We start from the raw sequence: 21843 nt of genomic DNA on the forward strand, positions 1-21843 counted from the left end.
ATAATATTTTCTCAGCTTGTTTCTGCATGACTTGATGAAAAAGGTGATGATATGTACAACATGGCCAGTGTGTTCATGGATGAATAGTGTTGTGTTTCTGTTTAAAGTGAAAATGCAGCACTTGGATGACCAAAGTCTTCATGCATCAAAGATGAACAGTCAGACAGGGGGCGGGACCTTAGGACATCAGCCAATCAGCGCCACATCCCTCAACAGGACTCTCTGAGTGAAGTGGGGAGTGGTAGGCCGGATGACTGGTGAGTCCTTGTTGACTTTGTTGGTTGGCAGTGTGTGTGTTGGAGCATGTCACAGCCGCTCAGTGTCAGAGAGCCGCTGGCAGCTGTTGGGCCTCCGACATGAAGCTGCTGGACGAGCGGATGTGGACGCTGTTTAAGCGCCACTGGCAGCAGACTCTCACCTACTGGAGCGTGTTCTTCAGTTTCGGCCTGTGCATTGCCTTCCTGGGGCCCACCGTCCTGGACCTGAGGTGTCAGACCCAGTCCACCCTGCAGCAGATCACCTGGGTCTTCTTCTCCCAACAGCTCTTCCTGCTGGGAGGCAGCAGCCTGGGAGGACTCTTCAAGAAGACGTGAGTGTGTTCAGTGCGCGAGTGTGTGTCCTACAGTGTGTCCGTGAGCTGCTTGACCTCAGCAGTTGTTGATTTTTTATATTCAGTACCTACCCATTAACACTAGGCCTAATTGTATTTGTCGTACTTATCAAAGACTTTGCAAGAAATCACGAAGAAGAAAAAGAAGAAAAGAAGAAAAAAACCACGAGACATTTACCTAAAAAAACAGTAAAAACAAATTAGAAAAAAAACTACTACTACCACCACTACTACTGTTACAACTACTACTAATAATTATAAAGAAAATAAATAATCCATAAAAATAATTTTAAAAAATTGCTTAAAATAATTAGTCATAACTAAAACAACTTTCCCTTTGCTTTTTTTCTTTTTCCCATAGGCATTTCCTCTAGCTTTATTGAAGTCATTTTCTACATTTATTGATTTATTGCAATATTTGGAACATTTTCACCAAGTTGCTCATTGCATTTTCCCCATGTTTTGTTTTTATTAGTTTTGTTTATTTTTTTAAAGAAATTGCACAGATTTGCTTAGGGTTCAAATTTAGGTTGCAGAGCTATGAGATTTTCAAGGTAAGATAATAAAGTAAAAAAGTATCGTCGCATTACAGTATTACAGAATTATTATTATCAGTCAGAATCACCCTTAAAGGAATGACAACATTACTAAAGTGAGATGAAAAGACTAAAACCTTTTTTTCTTATTAGATAAAATACGTGTTCATAAAGTTTTCCTTTGGGGACATAATATATCTAATATATCGCAATATATTTCATTGCAATATGTAGCATATTACAACAGCTTTAAAATTGCAAAAATATTGTGTTGGGACATATGTACCGTGATAATATTGTATCATCAGGCCTCTGGTGATTCCCACCCCTAATGCATACTAAATTTGTCATTTTAAAGATATAAAAGATGATGCAGTGAGTTCATGTCAGCCTAAGTAGTTTAGAATAAGCCATCATTGTTGCGCACGTGTGCACACACACACACGTCTGTTGTAGACAGTACTGCACCAGGGAAACAAGCAGCGAGAGAAACAGGAAAGCACTCAGAAAAGTTGCCCGATCTTATAAATGATTTAGTGAATTAGTGACTGATAAATGGATTTATCCATTTAAAAAGCAAACAAACAAGTATGAGTGAACCATTTTACCTGAACATGCTCTGGACTGAGGTTGGGGGGTTTGACAATGTACAGTATTTTCTGTAATTACAATATTTTCCTTATGAAAATATAGCAGAGAACCATAACAAGTTCCTAAAGTAAAACCTAAAGTAGTGTTCAGAATTTTAGGTGGTTTTCTTCTTGATCTATAACAAATCATGTGACTGCGAAATTGGTTGATTTAGCAATTAATTGTAATATTCGTAGACATTCAGTGTTTAGATCTGTGGGACACTAAACCATAGGTAAGCTGATTTCAAAGTAAATAAATTAATTAATTAATGCAGAGTTAAAGAGTAGTATAAATGCATCCAACAATCTTGAATGTGTCAATATTCCTGTATATATTTAAAGAGCAAAGAAATATTCCTACTAATATTTATTTTCTAAAATGTAGTGTACCACAGGTTGAATATTTAATATGATTGACTAGATGTATGGATTCTGAGTATTTCAATGACCACCCGAGGAGTTCACCTTTAAAACTTGGACTGCATTATAAATTTGACTGGCAAATCTACAACATTCAAATGACGGACGGTTGTTTCAGGTCTGTGCCTTACCTCACACATTAAGCAGCCAGTGAACTGTGACCAGTAGAGGGAATGTAAGCTTGTGAAGTGGGCTGGAACATTTTATCTGATGGTGGTACTCGATAAAAAGTTAGGGGATCCCCCAAATTATTACCATTCATTATAAGGGGGCTTGGATCTGTGTAGCAAATTTCATAGCAGTCCACCTTATGGCTGTTGAGACAGTTCACTCATAATAAAAAAAAATGTCCATGTTGTAGTGGCGTGAGAACAAAAGTTAGAGGATCACTAAGATCAGCGATATTCATCATTGGGAGACCATGAATTTCTGTGCCAAATATTGTGCCAATTCATTTACTAGATGTAAAGCTATATCAAAGGAAGATTGAGATTGTTGACCTGCTGGTGGTGCTAGAGGAAAGGTGAGGGGATCATTGAAGTCAGTAGGATTCATCAGCTGGGGACCATGAATGCCTGTACCAAATGATGTGCTTATCCGTCCAATAGATGTGAAGCTTTTTCACAGGATGATTTAAGATGTTGGCCTGCTGATGGTGCTAGAGGAAAGGTCAGTGGTTTGCCTAAGTCAGTTGGATTCATCAACTGGGGACCATGAATGCCTGTACCAAATGATGTGAACATCTGTTTAGCAGATGTTAAGCTATTTGACAGAATATTTGAAAGTGTTGACCTGCTGGTGGTAGTAAAGGAAAGGTCAGGGGATCACATAAGTCTGCGAGAATTATTACCTGGGGACCATGAATGCCTGTACCAAATGAGGTGCACATGTGTTCAGTAGATGTTAAGTTATTTCACAGAATAATTAAAAGTGCTGACCTGCTGGTGGCACTAAAAAAAGGTCAGGGGATCACATAAGTAAGTTAAGTAAGTGATCATCTTGGGACCATAAATGCCAGTACAAAATGTGCTAATCTGTCCAGTAGATGTTAAGCTTTTTCACAGGATGATTTAAGATATTGACCTGCTGGTGGGGTTAGAGGAAAGGTCAGGGGATTCTCAAGTCAGTAGGATTCATCATCTAGGGATTATGAATCTATGTACAAAATTTCATAGCAGTTCATGCAGTGGTTTTTGAGATATTTCTGGACCAAAGACTAAAAGACCTAAGATGATTGCTGCCACTACTGATTAACTAAATGTTAAACTAAATTTTATCTAGGACGAGGTGAAAAGGAGAGTGGAAAGTTGGCAGGAAGGAAGGAGAGTACAAGGTGAAAATAATGTGGAGGTGTGATAACGTAAAGATAACAGAGCAGCAGACCATCAAGGTGACTTTACTGTGACAACACGCTGGAAATTCTCTGTTTAAATCAGCCTGATCTGACTTACAATGCAGTCAGTTACAAAGAGTCTTAAAGGAATAATAAAGGTAATAATAATTGAAACTTTTCTTGTCACCCTTTAGTAATGTCTTGCAATTTGTGGAATATTTCTTGTCAAGTTGCTCATTGTCTTTTCCCCCACTTTTTTTTTTGTAAGAATTCAAACTAGTTTGCTTAAAACTGATATCAATCCAGGTTTCAAAGGGTTTAAGAAAACACTGCCTTAAATGTACACCTCTCACTAAGTGACTGTTCATAGTATGAATCTGGTGCATAATGCTGTCTGTTTTCTTGTCTTTGTGTGTCTCCTCCAGTCTCCTGTCCTCCCTGTCTGCCCTCTTCTCTTGCACTCTCATCATCTCACTTGTGTTCTCCTTCATACCACTATGTAACCATGTGGTACTGCTGTCCGTCGCCATGGCAATTGCTGGTTTAGCCATGGGTGTTATTGACACCATTGCCAACCTCCAGCTGGTGAAGCTGTACCAGAAGGACTCAGCCACCTTCCTGCAGGTCAGAGGAGAGGGAGGGGAGGGGGGAGGGGAAGGAACAGCTGTGAATTTGTGTGTGTGTTTGTACTGTTCATGTGGACCAGCACAAAAATATGTACCACACAACAACATATTTGAGTTCCTTTTGGTTAATTAGACTATATACTTACAGACCTCAGTGCCAGCTCCTTGCTGCTCCTGGCACTGTTAAGATGGTGATAGCTGAAATGCTGAACTAGAGGCTTCAAAACAGAAACCCACAAACCAGTGGGTGACATCACTGTAGCTACATCCTTAATACAGTCAGTGATCAGGACAGTGTAAACAGTTTGCAACCTGCAGGTGCAATTTGTATTTACAACAGTGATTTAAAACTCTAAAACTGCAAATTGCAAAAATACAAATTCTTGTATAATGTTGCTTTGAATGTGACAAATTTATTTAACATGATATTAATTTTATGGTATGCATTATGATGGCAGTTGGTAAAAACATGTTTGCAATAGGTTTTTTTTTTAGGCCTTTTAGGTTTAGGTTTTTTTTCTATATCATAATGGCTTAAAAAGAAGGTTGCTGTTTAATAAAATGTCATAGACTTTTTATGGGAAATATTCAAAAGCCTTTACGTTTAAGATCCATTCCATTTAATATAGAAAAAACGTTTAAAAAATAACTCTTTTTATAAGTTAATTTGTCTGAACGTTACCCTCAAGGCAACATTGTAGCACAGTGCACAAGCCCCTAGGAATAAATGGGTTAGAGTGGAAGCATATTTCAGCAAACCTTACATCAATAATTTATCAAACCAAAATGTTTCTTAAAAACATGAAAGTGCTACATTTCAGTTTTTGATATTTGTTTTACATTTAAATGCCTGCTTTCAGTTTCGTTCTGACAGACAGTATGTTGCCACTATTTGTTGTGTTGCTGCTGGTTGCCAGCAGCTTTTTGTCTTCCAAACTTATGAACTTAACCAAACATAAGTTAATTATAATTCATCTAACTATTTTACCCTTTTCGTCTTGGAAGAGTCACAGAATCATACTGCAGTCATTCTGTCTGTGGAAGGAAAACATTGAAGCATACAGCAAACATTATTAGACTTAATCAAGTTAATATGTGGAGATAAAAAGAAAATTCTAATGACTTTTATACATTTTAATAGCACAAAAATCTAAATACACAAAACCAAAAACTGTCTTGGTGGGATTCCCTAATGGTATCATGTTGCTTCAAGGCAACATTTGCATTATCATTTGATGAATTAATTATCAAATTGAGTCCATTAAACAACTAAAAATCAAACTCTACTCATCTATTATTTTGAATTCAATTTATTCCAGGTAGTAAAATACAGAAAAGGATGTTTTCAGACAATATTTGTGTAGAAAGCTGATGGAGCCAAGCCATGTGAGGTATGTCCTGATAAGGGGACTTAACATAACCTTCAGAAAGTCATATTACAATATAAACATTAGTGTTGGTTTCCTCGGGGCCCTGGCTCTTTATTAAGGTATTGCAACATAATCGAGGATGTATTGTTTGAGTTCAAACAGCCAAAAATTGTTATGTTACCCAGAGGCAACATCGTACTACAGAGGGTTAAAAGTTGAATGTCTGCATTGAACACACATACTAATTGTTTTATTTCAAACCCATTGTTGTGATGTCCAGAGCGAAAATAACAAAAATGATGTGACTGTCCAAATACTTCTGAAGCTGATTGTATGATCACAAGGGGATCTATATTCATATGTCGCCCCAGGCCTTGCACTTCTTCATAGGCCTCGGAGCACTGGTTAGTCCCCTGGTGGCGGATCCTTTCCTGGCAGAGGACAGCTGTGTCCTGGATGCCAATCGGACCTCAAACTCCACGTCTCGCTCAGACCTGCAGCACCTCCGCAGCAGCCTGGCTGGACACGGAGCATTCCCAAACATCTCCCAGTATCCTCTGCACACTGAGGGTGTGGTCATCACCAGGGTGTCGTACGCTTTCTGGATCATGGCTCTTATCAATGTGAGTTTGCATTATCAAAAAAAAAAAAAAAAATATCCAATGCATACCAGTATACTTAACCCCTTAGAGCCCGCTTTTATTTTATATACACTCAAATCACTCTGCGCACAAAGTGCAAACAATGCATGTTTTATGCTTTGATGGATGTGGGATCAAAAATTTCAGTTTGAATGGGTTTCTATGGTAAATTTTTTTGTACTTAACAGTCTGAAGGTATTAAATTTGTTTCCATGGTGTGTTTTAGACTTACTGTAGGAGCTAAGCTGGAAATTCACAGATCAAACAAAAATAAAGAGTGTTGCCTAAATTCATGCCATATGCATGAACACAGCCAAAATTTAAAAAAAGGGGAAAAAATGAATTAAAAAAGTGTAAAATGCACAGTCCCTGAGGGTTAATACACTGACTCAATTGTAAGTTATAATCTGTTAAATGACAGTGAGTCTTGCAGCAGGTTGGCAGGCTAGATGTAAAACCTTGGTATAGTTGTGCCACTTGACTTAAGAGTAAAGAGTATTCATGATTAAGCTGCAACATTGGGGGCTGAAAAATGAAGCTATTGTGGAAGTGCCAAAAACTGCAGTTCCTCTAATGTCCACTTGAGGCTTAAAGCAAGTCAATCCCCATCGACCTCCATATTAAAAATGCCCAACTTTACACCAGAAATGCAGATGTTTACAGCCTGCTAAAAAATGGTTTGGGTCAAATAACAAATTTCAATAGTTATGACAACTGCATGGAGGGGCGAACTTTTAAATGACTCACCCGTTTACATTGTGTTAAGGCCCAAAGTTGGGCGAATTTATGGTCAAGCCACTATGAGTTACAGACTGTCTGCTGATAGTGTCCTCGCCTTCACAGTCAGATCCATCACACCCACACTTCTTCACAGCTCCAACCTCTCACTCAAATATGGTCACTTCTGGCTCTAAAAAAAAAATGGCGACGGCCAATAGGCCGAACTTGAGGCTTTAAAACAGTAGTCCACATACCAATGGGTGGCATGCCTGTGGCTATGTCCATTATTTATACGGTCTATGCTCAGAACATACAGTGCCCTGAGATAAAGCAATGCTAATGTTTCTTTGTCCAGTTTTTTTTAGTTTTTTTTTTTTTTTTTTTTTTACCATTTTATCGCTTATTTTTGTTGAGATATATTATTTAGGACTAAAGTAGTGGGCCAACAATGCTAATCCACATGCTTCGCCACTCCCATGGCTAAAAAACAGGAAAAACGATTACCAAGTAATTTTCTATCATTAGTCTTTTATGTGTTTATCATGCTGTGGCTAGAAACTAAAAAGCTTCTACTCATTTTCCACACAGGGTGTGTAGTAATGATAAATAGTTTATAATACAGTCAAACAAGTGTGGTTTTTTTCATTGTAACAATGAACGTCAAGGTGTATAATTTAATTTAATATTGATACATGACTGTATACAGATGTAGTTGTAGGCCAAAATGTAAAACCAGAAGTCAGCAACACTAGGCAGGTTCCTGTTACATTTTCAAAATGTCGATAAAACACAACTGTGAGATGACTGTGTATATCTATTGCAGCCACCACACTAGCCGTCATTATTTCCGATCCAAGGCCACGTAGGCGTTTTACAGGAACTTTAATTGTTAAACCAGCTAGAGTGACCATCACACGCTGGTATGACCAGCTAAACCTTAAAAAAATGCTGCAAAAACATACATTCAACATGCTGGTCAACCAACTTAACCATTTTAGCTAGTTTAGCTGGGCCTGACTAAATCAAGAAAGACTTGTAGCATGACTTAGAGTTTAACCCGAATGATTCCACTTAGACTTTAGCCTTTTGACCTGAAAATACTTGATATCATCCCCCAAGCCTAAAAAATCCAGTGTTTGTTATTTAAATAGTGTGCCACCAATCAAGGAGTCAGTATGGTTACATGATGTTTGGAAAAGGGAAATTATTTTAAGAGTCCCACTAAAAAATGGACTTAAAAAAATGTAAACATTGTTAGTCCAACTGAAATCATACTAAGTTGAATTGATGGAAATCAGACTAACGCTGGGAAAAACAAAAGAGAAGAAGGAGGGAAGAAAACATACAAAATAAAAAAAGTCAACAGAGCGTGAAATGTACAGTACCGAAAAGTTATCCAAGTTATCACTGTTCAACATGCTACCTGTTGTACAGTAGCAACTAGCTGAAAGGGCATTTCTACCTGCTGTGGTGGAGTCAGACATACTTAATATAAATCCACTCTCCCCTGGTGCTTGTGTACAGGGACTAGGACAGTTGTCCAATTAAATGGCCTATTTGAGCTCTAACTGTAGCTCCACCTAACTGTGCATGGAAACGTACTGTGTGTTGCTGCCCCTTAGAGCAACTTAGAATTATGTCTTTGTTTTCAGTTTTGTTCATATTATTTGCATTTTATCAGATGGCTGTAAGCCTGGATGTTGCCTCTGAGGTGAAACAATAAGTTCCTAAGTTCCCACCTCAGCAGAGATGCCGCCGTGTTTTTCTGTTTGAACTAGACATGTTTGAAGCAGAGGACAAGATAAGAAAACACAGATTCCACTTTTATGAGGTCACAATTTTCAATCAGCTGACAGGAAGTGATGACTTTTAAATTGGTTAACAATAACTTCATTGTGTGTGTGTGTGTGTGTGTGTCATAAAAGCTTCCTGTGCCAGCAGCAGTGCTTGCTCTGATGTACCATGAGAGACTGCTACCGTGCTCCAGAAGCAGACCACGTCTGCTGGAAAGAGACTCTTTGTCCAGTGTGAACCCAGCTGGGGACAGTGGTCAAGGTAATGCATGTGTGTGCTTGTGAGTGCTATAGTCAAAAGAAATGACAAAACCCTAGTCTCTCTCTCTCTCTCTCTCTCTCTCTCTCCAGGTCATGGCAGTTTGTTTGGTTGCTGTAACCCTGCCAAACTGCGGGGTCGCCCTGCTACGTTCTACATCGTACATGCCCTGGGTGGAGCCATCCTCTTCATCACTGATGGGATTATAGTGAGACTTTCTGCTGACTTTTTACAACCATGCATTTAACACAGCTCTCAAAAGCAGGGTATGTGGGTGTGTGTGGAGGGTGAGACACAAGGCAAAGATACTGCGTGATGTAAAAATGAAAAGGTGCATGCTGGGGTTCATAAAAGAGGAGGGTAGTTTTTTTTGTTTGGCTGCTGATTTGGCACGTTACAGTCAGGAGTCGCTGTGACCCACAACTAATGGAGGCCGTTAAGTTACTTAAAAACCCTTAGCACTCAGTTGCTGCAGTTTGCATTTAAATCCTTATCTGAGTCACGACTCAGTCAAATCTGAAGAAACAAACATGATACACGTATGTGTAAAGTTCATTGTGATCTTCGCTTTCTAAGTAAAGCTATGTCTGATATCCATCACATATTAAAGAATACTTCACCCACAAAATAACTTCTTAGGCTTGGGCAGTATGTAATATTTCAACCCACAAAATGTTAAGAAAAGTAATATTCTCACACCTATTTTCCTTATTAAACAGAGCAGTACAACTGTGCACCTTTTAAATTCAACTTTTTTTCTTAGTCACAGAAGAATGAAGACGGAGAAGCCCCGATTCAAAAAACCTAAACTATCTCTTTAAGAACTTAAAGGGGAGCACCATTGTGGAAGCTCCTGTCTGTGCTGACAGCCTGCTGTGTTTGTTGTATTGCAGGGCTCCTACACTGGCTTCGTCTACACCTACGCAGTGTCCCCTCCTCTGCTGATGGGCCATAAGACCGCTGGCAGTCTGGACAGTGTATTCTGGGCCTCCATCACAGTAGGAAGACTGGCTTTAATCTACCTGTCCTACAGATACACAGCACAGAGGCTGCTCATCTTCAGTCTGGTACGCAAAAACATTTGCAAGACAGATCCTCTGTAGAGTTGTTGATAACACAGTGCAGTGAGGCCAGAGCTCAGCAGGTCAGCATCAGGTTTTTCCCACATTAAGTTGCGCCTGTCACTGAGCGGTAACTTCTTGTAGAGCTCATGCACAGCTGTCGTATGATAGTTCTAACCAAATATTTGAACTGGGTGGGAATACACATGATGAGGGATAACGAGTTGTACAAACAACAGGATATGACAGTTAAACTTAAGAGCTTCGTAATACTCAACACTTGATTAAGGTACTTTAAGGACAACTAAATATCATGTACTGCATTTTGCTGTTTGTCTTTAAATATATGGACAAATAAATGCAGTGATAAAGGCGTGATGTACCCCCAATTGTACCTTTGGATAATGAAATTAACATAATCTCAGGAATCATATAAATTGAGAGCTGTGAAGAAACTAATAAGTATGGCAGCCCTTAGATGCAAAATGCAAAATTTTAGAAAAAAGAATAACTAATTAATAACATTGACAATCTGAGGGTCTCTGGTTCCATTCTGAATTTTGGCAGCAGTTGGGCCCTTGTGGGATCAAACTATGACAATGGTTAGAGCTATTGACTCATAGCAGTCTGGTTGGGACCTCTTTCCATTTAATGTCGTACAGGTTTCATTGTTGATGTCACAGCTGATTTGATCCTTTCTGAGTAGTTGCTATTGTTCAGCTACTTAGTTTCATTTTTCCATGTGGGGGCCACCATAGAAGCAGATGTGTGCGAAATAGCTCAGATGGGAGAGTGTTAGACTGAAGATCTAAAGGTCCCTGGTTCAATTCTGGGTTTTGGCAGCAGAGGAGCTGTGTGGGACATATTTCATTGATAATTCCAGCTGTTTCTCCTCTCTTCTGCTTGGAAGTGGTGAATTTACAGCTCACAGCAAATTAATACGACACAGTCTCTGTCTTTTGATTGATATCCAGTCTCTCTAGTAACACTGAGTATCTGCCTGAGCTCTGTTCAGACTGTTCAAACTGTATACTGTAATACTGTACGACAAGAAACCCTCCCCCCAAAAATCAGTGAAATCGCCAAATATTCATATCACACGGACAAATCTGATTCCACTGAATTGATCCTGAGTCGGGTACAGGCCTACAGAGCTGTTGACTCAGAGCAGTCTGGTTGGGACCTCTTTCCATAGTCAGAACCGGCAACTTCTTGCAGTAATGTTGATAGACAAAAAACTGGTTAACTTTCAGGTAAACTGTGGACCCACATGCAACATCATCCCCTTACATCTCCTAAATCCAGACATACAGCTGGAGCACACGGGGAAAGTGCTATATAACAAGACAAGGCTACGTCCACTTGGTAAATGCAAGGTCAGAAACCCCAGAAACAACCGTACAGTAATAACTGTACAGACTGGAGTTTCAAGTGGTGGATCAACATGCCAGGATCCACTTACGGTGCAGAAAGGCCAGTAAAGCCATGAGGTTCATTAAAGTGTAGTATGATAATATCCTGGCCATTGACAACATAGTAAAACATTAACTGACTCCTGTGGAAAATAAGGAAAGCTGTGACAAACGCATGGCAATGGAGAAAATCAAAACTGAGTTAAGGATGTGTTCACCGGTGATGGATGTTTGGAAGGAGATTATAGCATTGAAATAGACAACAGTGTGCCACCTGTAAAACTGCCAAAATGCAGAGTGCCCGTTGCCATGATGGCACCACTTAAAGAGGAGCTAAAGGACTTGGAGAGACAAGGGATCATAAAACCTGTGGAAAGAAGTACAGATTGGATAAGTAGTATGGTCTCGGTTACAAACCCAAACGGGAAGCCAAGGATCTGCATAGACCCAAAACCACTAAATCAAGCACTTAAAAGAAGCCATTTTCCCCTCCCTAAAATTGATGACATCCTCCTACAGCTGTCAAAGGCAGAAGTATTCACTCTTTGTGATGTAAAGCACAGCTTTTGGCACGTCAAATTAGAGAAGTCAAGCTACCTCATCACATTCTGTCATCACCTGTCAGATGACTGTAGACAGCTTACACACAAGAGAACATGTGGGAGTGAAGTGACACACATGAAGAAGCTTTTAAAAGGCGAAAAGACAAAATAGCCAATGCTACGGTTCTAAAGTACTATAACCAGGAAGACGAACTGACGTTGCAGTGTGATGCATCTGAGACAGGTGCTGTGGAGGTCTGTCGCACCCTTTGGTGATGAATGAACTAATCTATTTGCTTTCTTTCTTTTCTTTTTTTTTAGAACCATTATTTCCCTTTCTTGGGAAAAGACATGACAGTGTTTGTTGGTTCTCCAGCAGCACTAAGCAGTTACTCACTTGACTCTACAGTAGCTGTGTTCGGAGACAGAACCCTGTGCAGGGCTGGACTAAATCATTTTGTGCCTTTAAGGTGTGAGAGGAGCCTTAGAGACACCCCCCCCCCCCTATTTTTTTTTTTTATTGTACAAATACAATACAAAGTTTATTCCAGGCTGTTTAGGGACCCTCTCCTATTTGGGTCCTGTGTAATCGGTCTCACTTTTTCCCTCTTTATGATGACCCTGCCAATAAAGTCATCAGTGGCAGAGCAGCATTGTTTCCTCAAACACCTGCACATGAATAACAACCTACTTTCTGTATTGATACTGTTTTCCTGCTCAGAGGCGCAGGAACCATTTCTACTGTCTTTCTTCTGAGTGCGTTTTTCTTATTTTATGACATTCTGATAGTGAATTCATTATTTAATAACCTGGAATATGACTATAGTGTCTTTTGAATAATGGGAATCATTATTAATTTAAATTGTTTAACTTATTCTAAAACCAGTACTCAGGAATTATGAGCCTCATATGTGACTCAATGGAGATGATAATCTATAATGTACAAAAAAGAAGGGGTTTCATGCTGACAGACTCTCCATCTCTCTCTGTCTTGTATCCAAAAATAAAGTTAATATATTTAAGTATTTATTAACACCCAGTTCAATTATTGACTTTTTAAAAATCAATAATGCATATTTTTTATTTTCATAGTCATTTACTATATTTTTATGGATTTATTTATATTAATTGTATTTAAATTTACTTATTTTAGTGTTTATTTATTTATCCCTCCGTTTATTTAGTTATTTTTTATTTCAATACTAATGTATTCATATCAGTATTTATATATACCTTTATTTATTTATTGATAGCCTTTTTTGTTCTTCATACATAGAAGCCCCATGACAATTTGTGAAAAGTTACTGTCTGCAATTTCTGCATTTTGTGCTGAAACAGCTTTCTCTGTTTCCTCCGTGTGATCATGGGTTTCCTGCAACCTTCTTCAAGGCTTGTGTTGCTTCTGTCAGGTGGACAGAGGGCTGCACTGATGGCCTCATGCAAACTGTATCTCAAAAATACAAAAGACAACAGTTGAAACACAAGTAATAATATTAGAAAAAAGAAACAATGGCTTTTTGAACAAGATATTTTGAGGAAATCTAGATGCTGGTAATGTGATACTCAGATTAAAGAATTAGAAACTGGGCCAAGATTTGTTTGCTTTTGGCCCATTTTAAGTTTTGATAGTTACTGAATGCATGGGTCATATTCTGCACTGCAAGTATAGTTGTACGTTTTGGGGAGTTTCCAGCAGAAAACAGGCTTCTCTTAACTTGTAGTCCTTCTCTAAACTCTCACTGTCTGTGTGTTGAAATCTTTCAGGTGGGGGTCATACTGGTGCAGTGCCTGTTGTTGATCTTCTACACCAGCTGTGTGTTTCTCTTCATCGGTACCTGTGTGTTGGGACTGTGTATCAGCAGTGTGTTCCCGTCCATGCTGGCCTTCACAGAGGACATTCTAGACTACAAAGGTCAATTAAAAACACACTTACATCGTTCTGCACACAAAATGTGCTTTTCACAATCAAGCTTTAAAAAATGTTACACATTAATAATTTTATTATTTACTACTATAATTATTATAACTACTTTCATTGAGGTTTTTTTAATGTCAGTCCTAATCATAAATATCAAAAAGTCATTATTTTTCAGAATTTTAACCCTTTAAATGACTTTTTTTTTGTCTTGATGTCACTATGTTTTTAGATTTAAAAAAAAAATATATATATATTTTCAATATACCACATGCAAATTAGATTTTTATTTATGATTTTTTTGTGATGATGCCTGGATATGTGAATTGCAGCAACATTGATTGTTTTTTGACAGTGTACCTAGTGTAAATAGAATGTATTTTCGCCATATGCCAAATATGGTAAAAATGACATCATCAAGTGGAAAATAGTCAAAAGAACAAATTCCAAGGCAAAAGCCCAGAATGACACCCAGAAATAATACAAAACATGTTTTGACACTTTGATGGCATTGACAGTTTGAAAGGGTCTCAATGGAGCATTTTTTGCATTTAACATTAAGAATGTAACAGTTTTGTTTACACAGTAGGAGCTGAGCTGGAAATTTCAATATTAAATAAAGTACACAGCAGTCTTACAAGAATGTATGCCATATGCATGAACACAGCCATTTAACCAAGGGTTAAATGCTGAGATCAATAAATAAAATAACAAACAAATATAAAAGCTGAAAGATGTGTATAAATGAAGAATTAAATTGATAGATAAATACATAGTTAGTAAAGTTAGTTAGTTAGTTAGTAAATAATCAGGGAAAAAAATACATTTAAAATTGTACATATCTACAAATCCACACTGGCATATATCAGTCCAGGAGATTGTACCAGCGTCTGCTTCACATGTGATTTAGCTGACTTCACCTTTCACACTGATACCACCAATCATCAGCGTTTGCTGTACAGTCCTAGTATTTACATATTTATTTATTGATGTTTACATCAGTATTGGGTGTATGTGACTTTAGATAATTTCTGTTTATTTCTTCTGCACTGAAGGTTGTGCCACAACTGTGTTGGTAACGAGTGCCAGCACAGGAGAGATGATGCTGCAGCTGCTTGTTGGATTGGTAAGACATCTTTTATGGCTGTCCTATCTTCTTGAATGCAATTTTACTCACAATAATGAATACATTTAATCCAAGGTTTCCACAATCAGTGTTTTATATGACTTTTATAAGAATGATTTTTGCAAATAGCTTGGTTCTTTTCTCGGGACGTCCTGAGCCAATCTCAGACATTGGACTCGAGGCTGATCAAGGCATTTTTTTTGTCTGATCAGGATCAGCTAAATTTACCTTGTAAAGTGATCCGATCCTTTGTTGTGTGTCAGCTGTCACACAGGTGTTTTTATGTTCATGCAGAGCAACGCAGGGCACAGCCTTCCACAACTGTCCTTCACTCAGTTGTCTTTTTCTGTAATCTCTGATAAGCTCTGTGTTGAAACACAGAGCAAAAATGCAGTCTGAGAACATAAGACAAACGAAAATGCAGTATCTTTATGTTTGCTATTTAGCCTACCAAACTTAGGAACCCTCGCTTCGTTCCAGTTCAATGTGAGAGTCTCATGGTTTGCTCTGAAGTATAGCACACAGTGTTTCTGCACCCTGCTTGGGGGAGAGAGGAGGAGAGGAGTGCAGTGCAGAGCTTAAAATAACCACACTCACTTGCCCCTGCAAGTACAATGAAAGTCACACAAGCAATAAACCAACATGCATAAGCATGATCCACCCAAAATATGTGAAAATGAAAGAAATAAGGTAAATCAGACACAAGCTGCACCAAAGCAACAAACTCAGGAGAATACTTTTAAAGGGACAGACACATTAACTTGAGACGTTGACGAGGCCAAAAAGATTAACGGAAGGGTTATGATTTTTTATATATTATTTTGTAAAACAAACAAAAATAGGCTAATGCAGTGCAGAGCAATACAAGGTACAAGGTAATTTTATTGTCATTTTTCTTAAACGTAGTTTAAGAAGAAATGAAATTTAAGGTGGTCCTAAATCCTGCTATATCTTTGGTGTCAAAGGAGGAGTAGAGGAGTCTCACAGCCAGGGGCAAGAAGCTGCTCTGTAGTCTGGCGGTTCTGCAGATGATGCCTTTGTATCTTTTTCCAGATGGCAGCAGGGTGAACAGACTGTGGCTGGGGTGGCTGCTGTCTTTCAGTAGCCTTTGGGCTCTGTGCAGACACCTCACTTCACCAAGGTCACTGATGCTCTAGTGTTTATATAGTCAAGCAAAGGCAAAACTTTGGATTGTTTTTTTATAATGAAGCCTATTTATAGTGGATTATCTAGGAAAATAGAAATATCGGATAGGGACTATTGGCAGATACTCAGTGTGGAATGACTTGGCTCAGGATCACAGCAAATACACGTGATGGGGACATCCTGACTTTTGATACAGTATTATTTTCTTCACAGTACTGTTTAACTGGCTCACCATCATTGTTCACAAGGATTAGTGTAACGGCCTGCTCTTTGAAATAAAAACTCACTTTGTGTGTGTGTGTGTGTGTGTGCCTGTGTATCTGTGTGTGTGTATGTGTGTCTTTCTGTCTGTCCATCATCCTGCAGGTGATCCACAGTCAGGGCAGCTACTCTTTCCTGTTGTGTTGTACAATAGCCTCATTCATTGGCTTCTGTCTGTTCCTGATGTTCCTCTATGTCCAGCGCAGGCACACAAACTGCCACACAGGTAAACACACAGAACGTATACTTATATGGAGAGAGTGAATGAAATTTCCAATAACATTTTTTATTTTTATTTGACTTTATTTGGGAATAAATATTCAAAACAGCTTTCAGAAAAAGACTGTGCAGAAATTACCGTACGAAACATTGACAGCAGCCTGTTGCTATGTAACAATTGATGCAGTATGACTATGAAGCATACAGTCCAGGAAGCATCCAATCAGTGTCAACACTAAATCAGGTGGAGGCAGCAGTGGAGGAGAAGCTGCAGTGACATAAGGAAAACATGCAAATGTGTACACACTGAATCAGGATGTGGCAGTTAACTAAAAGACAGTGTTATGCCAGTGTGGTGACATGTGATGGGTGGGACTCTGCATTGCATGTGACACAAGTTAACTGTGCTTCCAAAGATAAGCACTTCCTAGATTCCCTTGACCTCCTATTTGGTAACTGTGTGCCAAACAGAGCATTTGGGTGTTCAGTGCTTACTTGAAATGTGGCTCAATCTTCTAAAAGGAACAATATGATCAGATGGGTGTGAAAAGGTAACCAAAACACACCATACAAGAATTCATTAATACACATGCAACATGGACAAATTGACAATTATCATCTCCTTCATCTTACTTTGGTAATTCACCGCAGACGACTTTTCACGTTGATGGTATTTCACTTTGCATTAAACAAGATCTTACTTGCAGTGCAACAGTTAGTAGCTTGTGTGTCAAACACATGGAGTGACAGATGTCTTCATTTGAACATGTGACATATAACTTGTTGTCCTATATTATGACAACTGCAAATTAAATTTTAATGTGCATATTGGTTGCACACACTGGAAACATTAATGTTTTATGATATTATATACAGTATATATATATATGTGTGTGTGTGTGTGTGTGTATATATATATATACACACATATATTTGTGTGTGTGTGTGTTAGGGTAATGATTTTGTAGGTTTTTTGTTGTTTAGTAAAGGGGAACATCCAAAGAAAATAGAAATAACATGAAACAAAAGGCTCTACTCACCTAAAAGTGTGTTTAGGTCCTCTAAAAGTATTTTAGAAATTTTAGCAGAATAACACTGTCATTTCAAGTACTTCCAAAGACTGCTTTGTTTTCCAGCAGGTGTGTGAGTGTGTACACAGGGAGCATGACAACCTTCAACCAATCATATGTTGACATTAAATCAAAGTAAATACACTTCACTCTACTGTACCAACAGTAAATATTTCATCAAGTCACAATGTGTCCCGAGATCTGTTACAGCTGTTGTATATAGGCATCCATAAAAAGCCTGCTGGGCGTCACTTTGTCATATTTGTATTTATCTGTCTACTGCGTCAAACTAATTATCACAGGATAATAGCTCTGTCTTCATCCACCCAGTAGTTGTCCTTAAGTCTTCTTGTAGTGCTGAGTACATGAAGGTATGAAATATTACACACTGCCCAGGCCTTTTAGATAACATGGGTGACAGGAGGCTGGTGGGGGCTCTGATGAGCTGATTTTAGTGCTGCATTTGATGTTAGGGTTTGATGTTTGTGACTTAGAAAAATCAAATGAGAAAGTTTTAAACTCACCATCGTTTCCTGAACGGGATGTTAGCTAACCAGGAGAGTATTCTTCAATGGTAGCTTTTCTGACAGCAGGGTGGGGTTACTCAGGGTAGCTAGTTGGGACCTCTCTTATATTCAGTATTTTAATGATCCTCTTCCATTGGTATGAGATAAAGCAAGAATGGTGATGTATGCAGAATATTTCAACTTTGGATGTACAGCATTGACATTTCAAGAGCAAACGGATGTACTGAGGAATGAGCCTAGAACAGGGGCCAATAATATTGCCAATGTAAAAGCAGTAATATGGTGTTGGGCTCTAGATATATGCTGGTCAATAATTCTCAACTTATCGCTTATCGCTTGGTAGAAAACCAGATGAACAAGATAAAAAGACTAAGCTACTCTTTTTTTGTCTCCTGCCAGGTGTAATGGGATGTTATGTGGCTGTATTGAATAAGACATGGTTATTTTCTTAGCGAAATGTGTGGTCAATCCCTGAGTTATTCATTAATAAGATTTTGTTGTTTGATGACTGATTTGCTTCACAGCGAAAATTATATTTTAAAGGTAATAAAAAGATTTAAAGTAATAGGCCAAGATTTGACTTTATTTATAGAAGCATTTGATAAGTGAGTAAGTAATTTGATTCACTGATGTGGTTTGTGTTTGTGTTACAATTATTTAAAAGTAGTACAAATATTTAAAACAAAGCATAAATATTTAAAAAAAAAAACTATTAGAAATACATTTAATAATTATTTGAAACAGCATGAGATTGATTAAATTAATGATGGTTACTAAGATGATAGAACTGTTTTGATTTGATTATTTGATTAATGTATCATATTAATTTCTAAATTCATTTATTTATTTAAGATGTGGATTTACTGGTTGAATCATTATTTCAGTAGATGAAAGCAGTGAGTGGTTGACCTGCCTCCTCTGTTCTTGCAAAAGCAGAGTTTAAGCAGGCATTTAGGCTGACACCCAAACGAAACTCAACAATTGCTGAATATAATTTCTAGCATCTGAAAATATGAATGAGGATAGTGAGATAGTTGCTCCAGCTGCATTGCTAGTAGTGATGAAACACCGAAAAAATAAACAAAACGACCTGAGGGCTTTTTTTCAGCCACAGCAAGTAAACACGCCATCTGCGGAGAGATTTGCCCATCAGACTTTGCTGCGAGCCAATTGGCTGTTAAAACAGGTTTTATGTTTCGAACACCAGATGCTGGCAATAGAGTGATGAAGGAATGACATTTTTTTGTAGACCAACCAGGAAGTTAGTTTTGCACTGGTTACCATGTCAAAAACCTTATGGGATTTTTCTATGGGATTTTCATTTATTGACAAAAATAAGCTCTGTGACGAACACAAGTTTATGATACTTACACATTTGGTTAAGTATGACAATCTCACAGATGAACACCACTTTTGTGTGTTTTGAAGCGTGAATGAAATCACCAGAAACAAAAAGCTATTGTTAGGCTATACACAAACTACATCGTGGTCGCACAACTTAAACGTCACCAATACAAACACTGTAAAAACACGTTAGAACACAGTCAAAAAATATTTTAAACAGATAAATCTACAAGTTGGAGCGCAACTTTGTAAAGCTGTAAACGATGAGTGGGTTTACTGAGTCTCTCTGTCCAGTGTGATGACATCTAACGTCCACAATAAACACTGTAGTCCCATTTGCCACTTGTTAGCAACTGCATTTTTAAGACAAGTAAAACCTTAAAAGTTCAAAAAATTGGGTTTATACGGACGTATGTTATGTTGCAGAACAAAACGTCTAAATATCTTTAGCCTGTGTTAACAACAGACCTTATTTTAGGCATTTTACTAAAAACTCATTAAAAAAACCCATAGACTTCAAGACGAGGGAACCGGAAGTGCAAAAGGGCTAACGGACTTCCGCCTTTTAGGACTCATTACTTCACCACTCTATCTGACAAGTGGAGTCGCAGGTGACACCAGCAGCTGAGTGGAGTCAAGCTGAACGGCCGTTTCACACTGCTGCAACTTTTCTCTGCTACGTTGTACGACAGCTTCGTCTTGTTGGGGGAAAAGCTGTGCTTAAAATGAAAATAATTCTGCAATGTAATGTTAAATTTATCATTATGATATCCATAAATGTAGTTTTCTGGACATTTTCTCCTTTTGAAAATAAAACAATATATTCCAAATATACTAATTTCTAGCAATTTTTGTGGGACATTTCCTGCCAAGTTGCTCATTATTGCCTTTTTCACCATTCTTTCAAAATAATTTGCACCAATTTGCTCAGAGTTCAAAAGTTAAAAAACTTTTGAAAAGGGGCCTGAGCGCAGCACAAGAAAAGTGATGCTGATTCAGGTTTCAAAGGGGTTAATGCAATCAACTTCATGAATGAACGGTAAAATGTGAAATCTCGCTTGTTGATTTTTGTTGTCTGATATTTTTGCATGTAATGTAAATTCTTCTTGTATATGACAGTTAAAGTATGAACCAAGGAAGACCAGCTGACAACAGGGTGTTAGATAATGAGGATCCTTATAAACTTAATTCCTTTTCTCTCAGATTCATCTGAAAACACCGACATGAAGGAGAAGCCAGAGACAGGAGCTTCGTGATCTGGGGTTCCTTAATGGACTGTGGGGGAGACCAATCCAAGTGTCTCTGCTGTGGACGATGGAGAGGGAGAATGAGAGAAACTATCTCTGGCATTCCCACATCTCAGCTCAGTGTGAGAGCAGGAGCTGTTTCCTGTCCTCCTCTGACCTGAAGAGAGAGCTACTTTGAAGCCTCAAGATCAACACCCAGCTCATGGATGATCATAACTTGACTTAATTTCATTTTTGGCACAATCATCTCTAGAACTGTAGCTTGATTCTAAAGACACTTTAATAATAAAGTATTGCCTTTTCAGTATGAGTGTGAATGGTGTTGTATGTCTGCTATTATTATGTCAAAATGGTCTGGAGGCTAAAATCCTTGAAAATGTTCTGAGAGTAAAACTGAAGTCTAGGTATGTGAACACAGTGGTTCCTCTGCTCCAATCCAATGTAAAACCCACTGAAAAAATCTAGGTGTGGTCATGAAACACGATGATCTGATATCACTAAGTACCCAGCTAGCAATTTTTAGTTCTAAAAACGTTCTGAGAATGGTACTATGCAACCAGCGCAAGTTTTCTTTTAGTTCCCAGAATGTTCTTCTTAAAGTTAGGGTTAGTCTCAATAACTTTTTTTAAAACTTTTTTAATTTACACCTCACATTACATTATACTGGCGTATTGATTGACATACATACTGCACGGCATACTTTACTATGTCGTTTTTGATGATTTTTGGAAGATAAACTATATTATGTCGTCTTTTCAGGTTGCAGACTTTCCATGACACAATGAAGCATTGATTCGTACTGACATCTCCAAAGTGTCTGTTTTTGTCTTTATGCAGTGTCTTATTAAATGCCTTAGATGAGGATTTTGAAATAAACACATGGTCATTTCATTGAATTTCAGACAACAGACTGGATCTCTTTGTTTCACACACGTGCAGTACATCACTTTGATCGCAACTGAAACATATCAGCATCCTCTATACAGACTGTGGGGACATTTTTAGTACTTGAGCCCCGCAGGATGAATTGTAA

At 38.2% G+C, this 21843-nt stretch overlaps 1 protein-coding gene and 1 non-coding gene across 4 annotated transcripts; both read left to right on the top strand.

Annotated features, from left to right (window-relative positions):
• Positions 1-297: 297 nt before the first annotated feature.
• LOC121952277 (major facilitator superfamily domain-containing protein 4A-like) lies at positions 298-21117 on the top strand. Of its 3 annotated transcripts, none has more exons than XM_042498852.1 (10): positions 298-589; positions 3957-4155; positions 5899-6150; positions 8814-8943; positions 9033-9148; positions 9834-10007; positions 13720-13867; positions 14926-14996; positions 16509-16644; positions 20767-21117. In XM_042498852.1, the coding sequence occupies exons 1-10, from the start codon at positions 357-359 to the stop codon at positions 20817-20819; spliced, it is 1512 nt and encodes a 503-aa protein (XP_042354786.1). In that variant the 5' UTR covers positions 298-356; the 3' UTR covers positions 20820-21117. The 3 variants fall into 3 exon arrangements, with proteins under 3 accessions (XP_042354786.1, XP_042354793.1, XP_042354801.1); XM_042498859.1 differs by having other exon boundaries at positions 16509-16629; XM_042498867.1 differs by lacking the exon at positions 5899-6150.
• trnaf-gaa lies at positions 10771-10844 on the top strand. Its single transcript has one exon. It is a non-coding gene; the product is annotated as a tRNA-Phe (tRNA).
• Positions 21118-21843: the final 726 nt, after the last annotated feature.

The sequence above is a fragment of the Plectropomus leopardus genome, chromosome 2, assembly GCF_008729295.1.
Source record: "Plectropomus leopardus isolate mb chromosome 2, YSFRI_Pleo_2.0, whole genome shotgun sequence".
Taxonomy (NCBI): domain Eukaryota; kingdom Metazoa; phylum Chordata; class Actinopteri; order Perciformes; family Serranidae; genus Plectropomus; species Plectropomus leopardus.

Bases quoted from the DNA above. Each gene is read 5' to 3' on its own strand.
- LOC121952277 (XM_042498852.1), top strand. From the start codon at position 357: ATGAAGCTGCTGGACGAGCGGATGTGGACGCTGTTTAAGCGCCACTGG. The intron at 6,151-8,813 runs GTGAGTTTGCAT...GTGTCATAAAAG, and splicing joins GGATCATGGCTCTTATCAAT to CTTCCTGTGCCAGCAGCAGT. The intron at 14,997-16,508 runs GTAAGACATCTT...ATCATCCTGCAG, and splicing joins TGCAGCTGCTTGTTGGATTG to GTGATCCACAGTCAGGGCAG.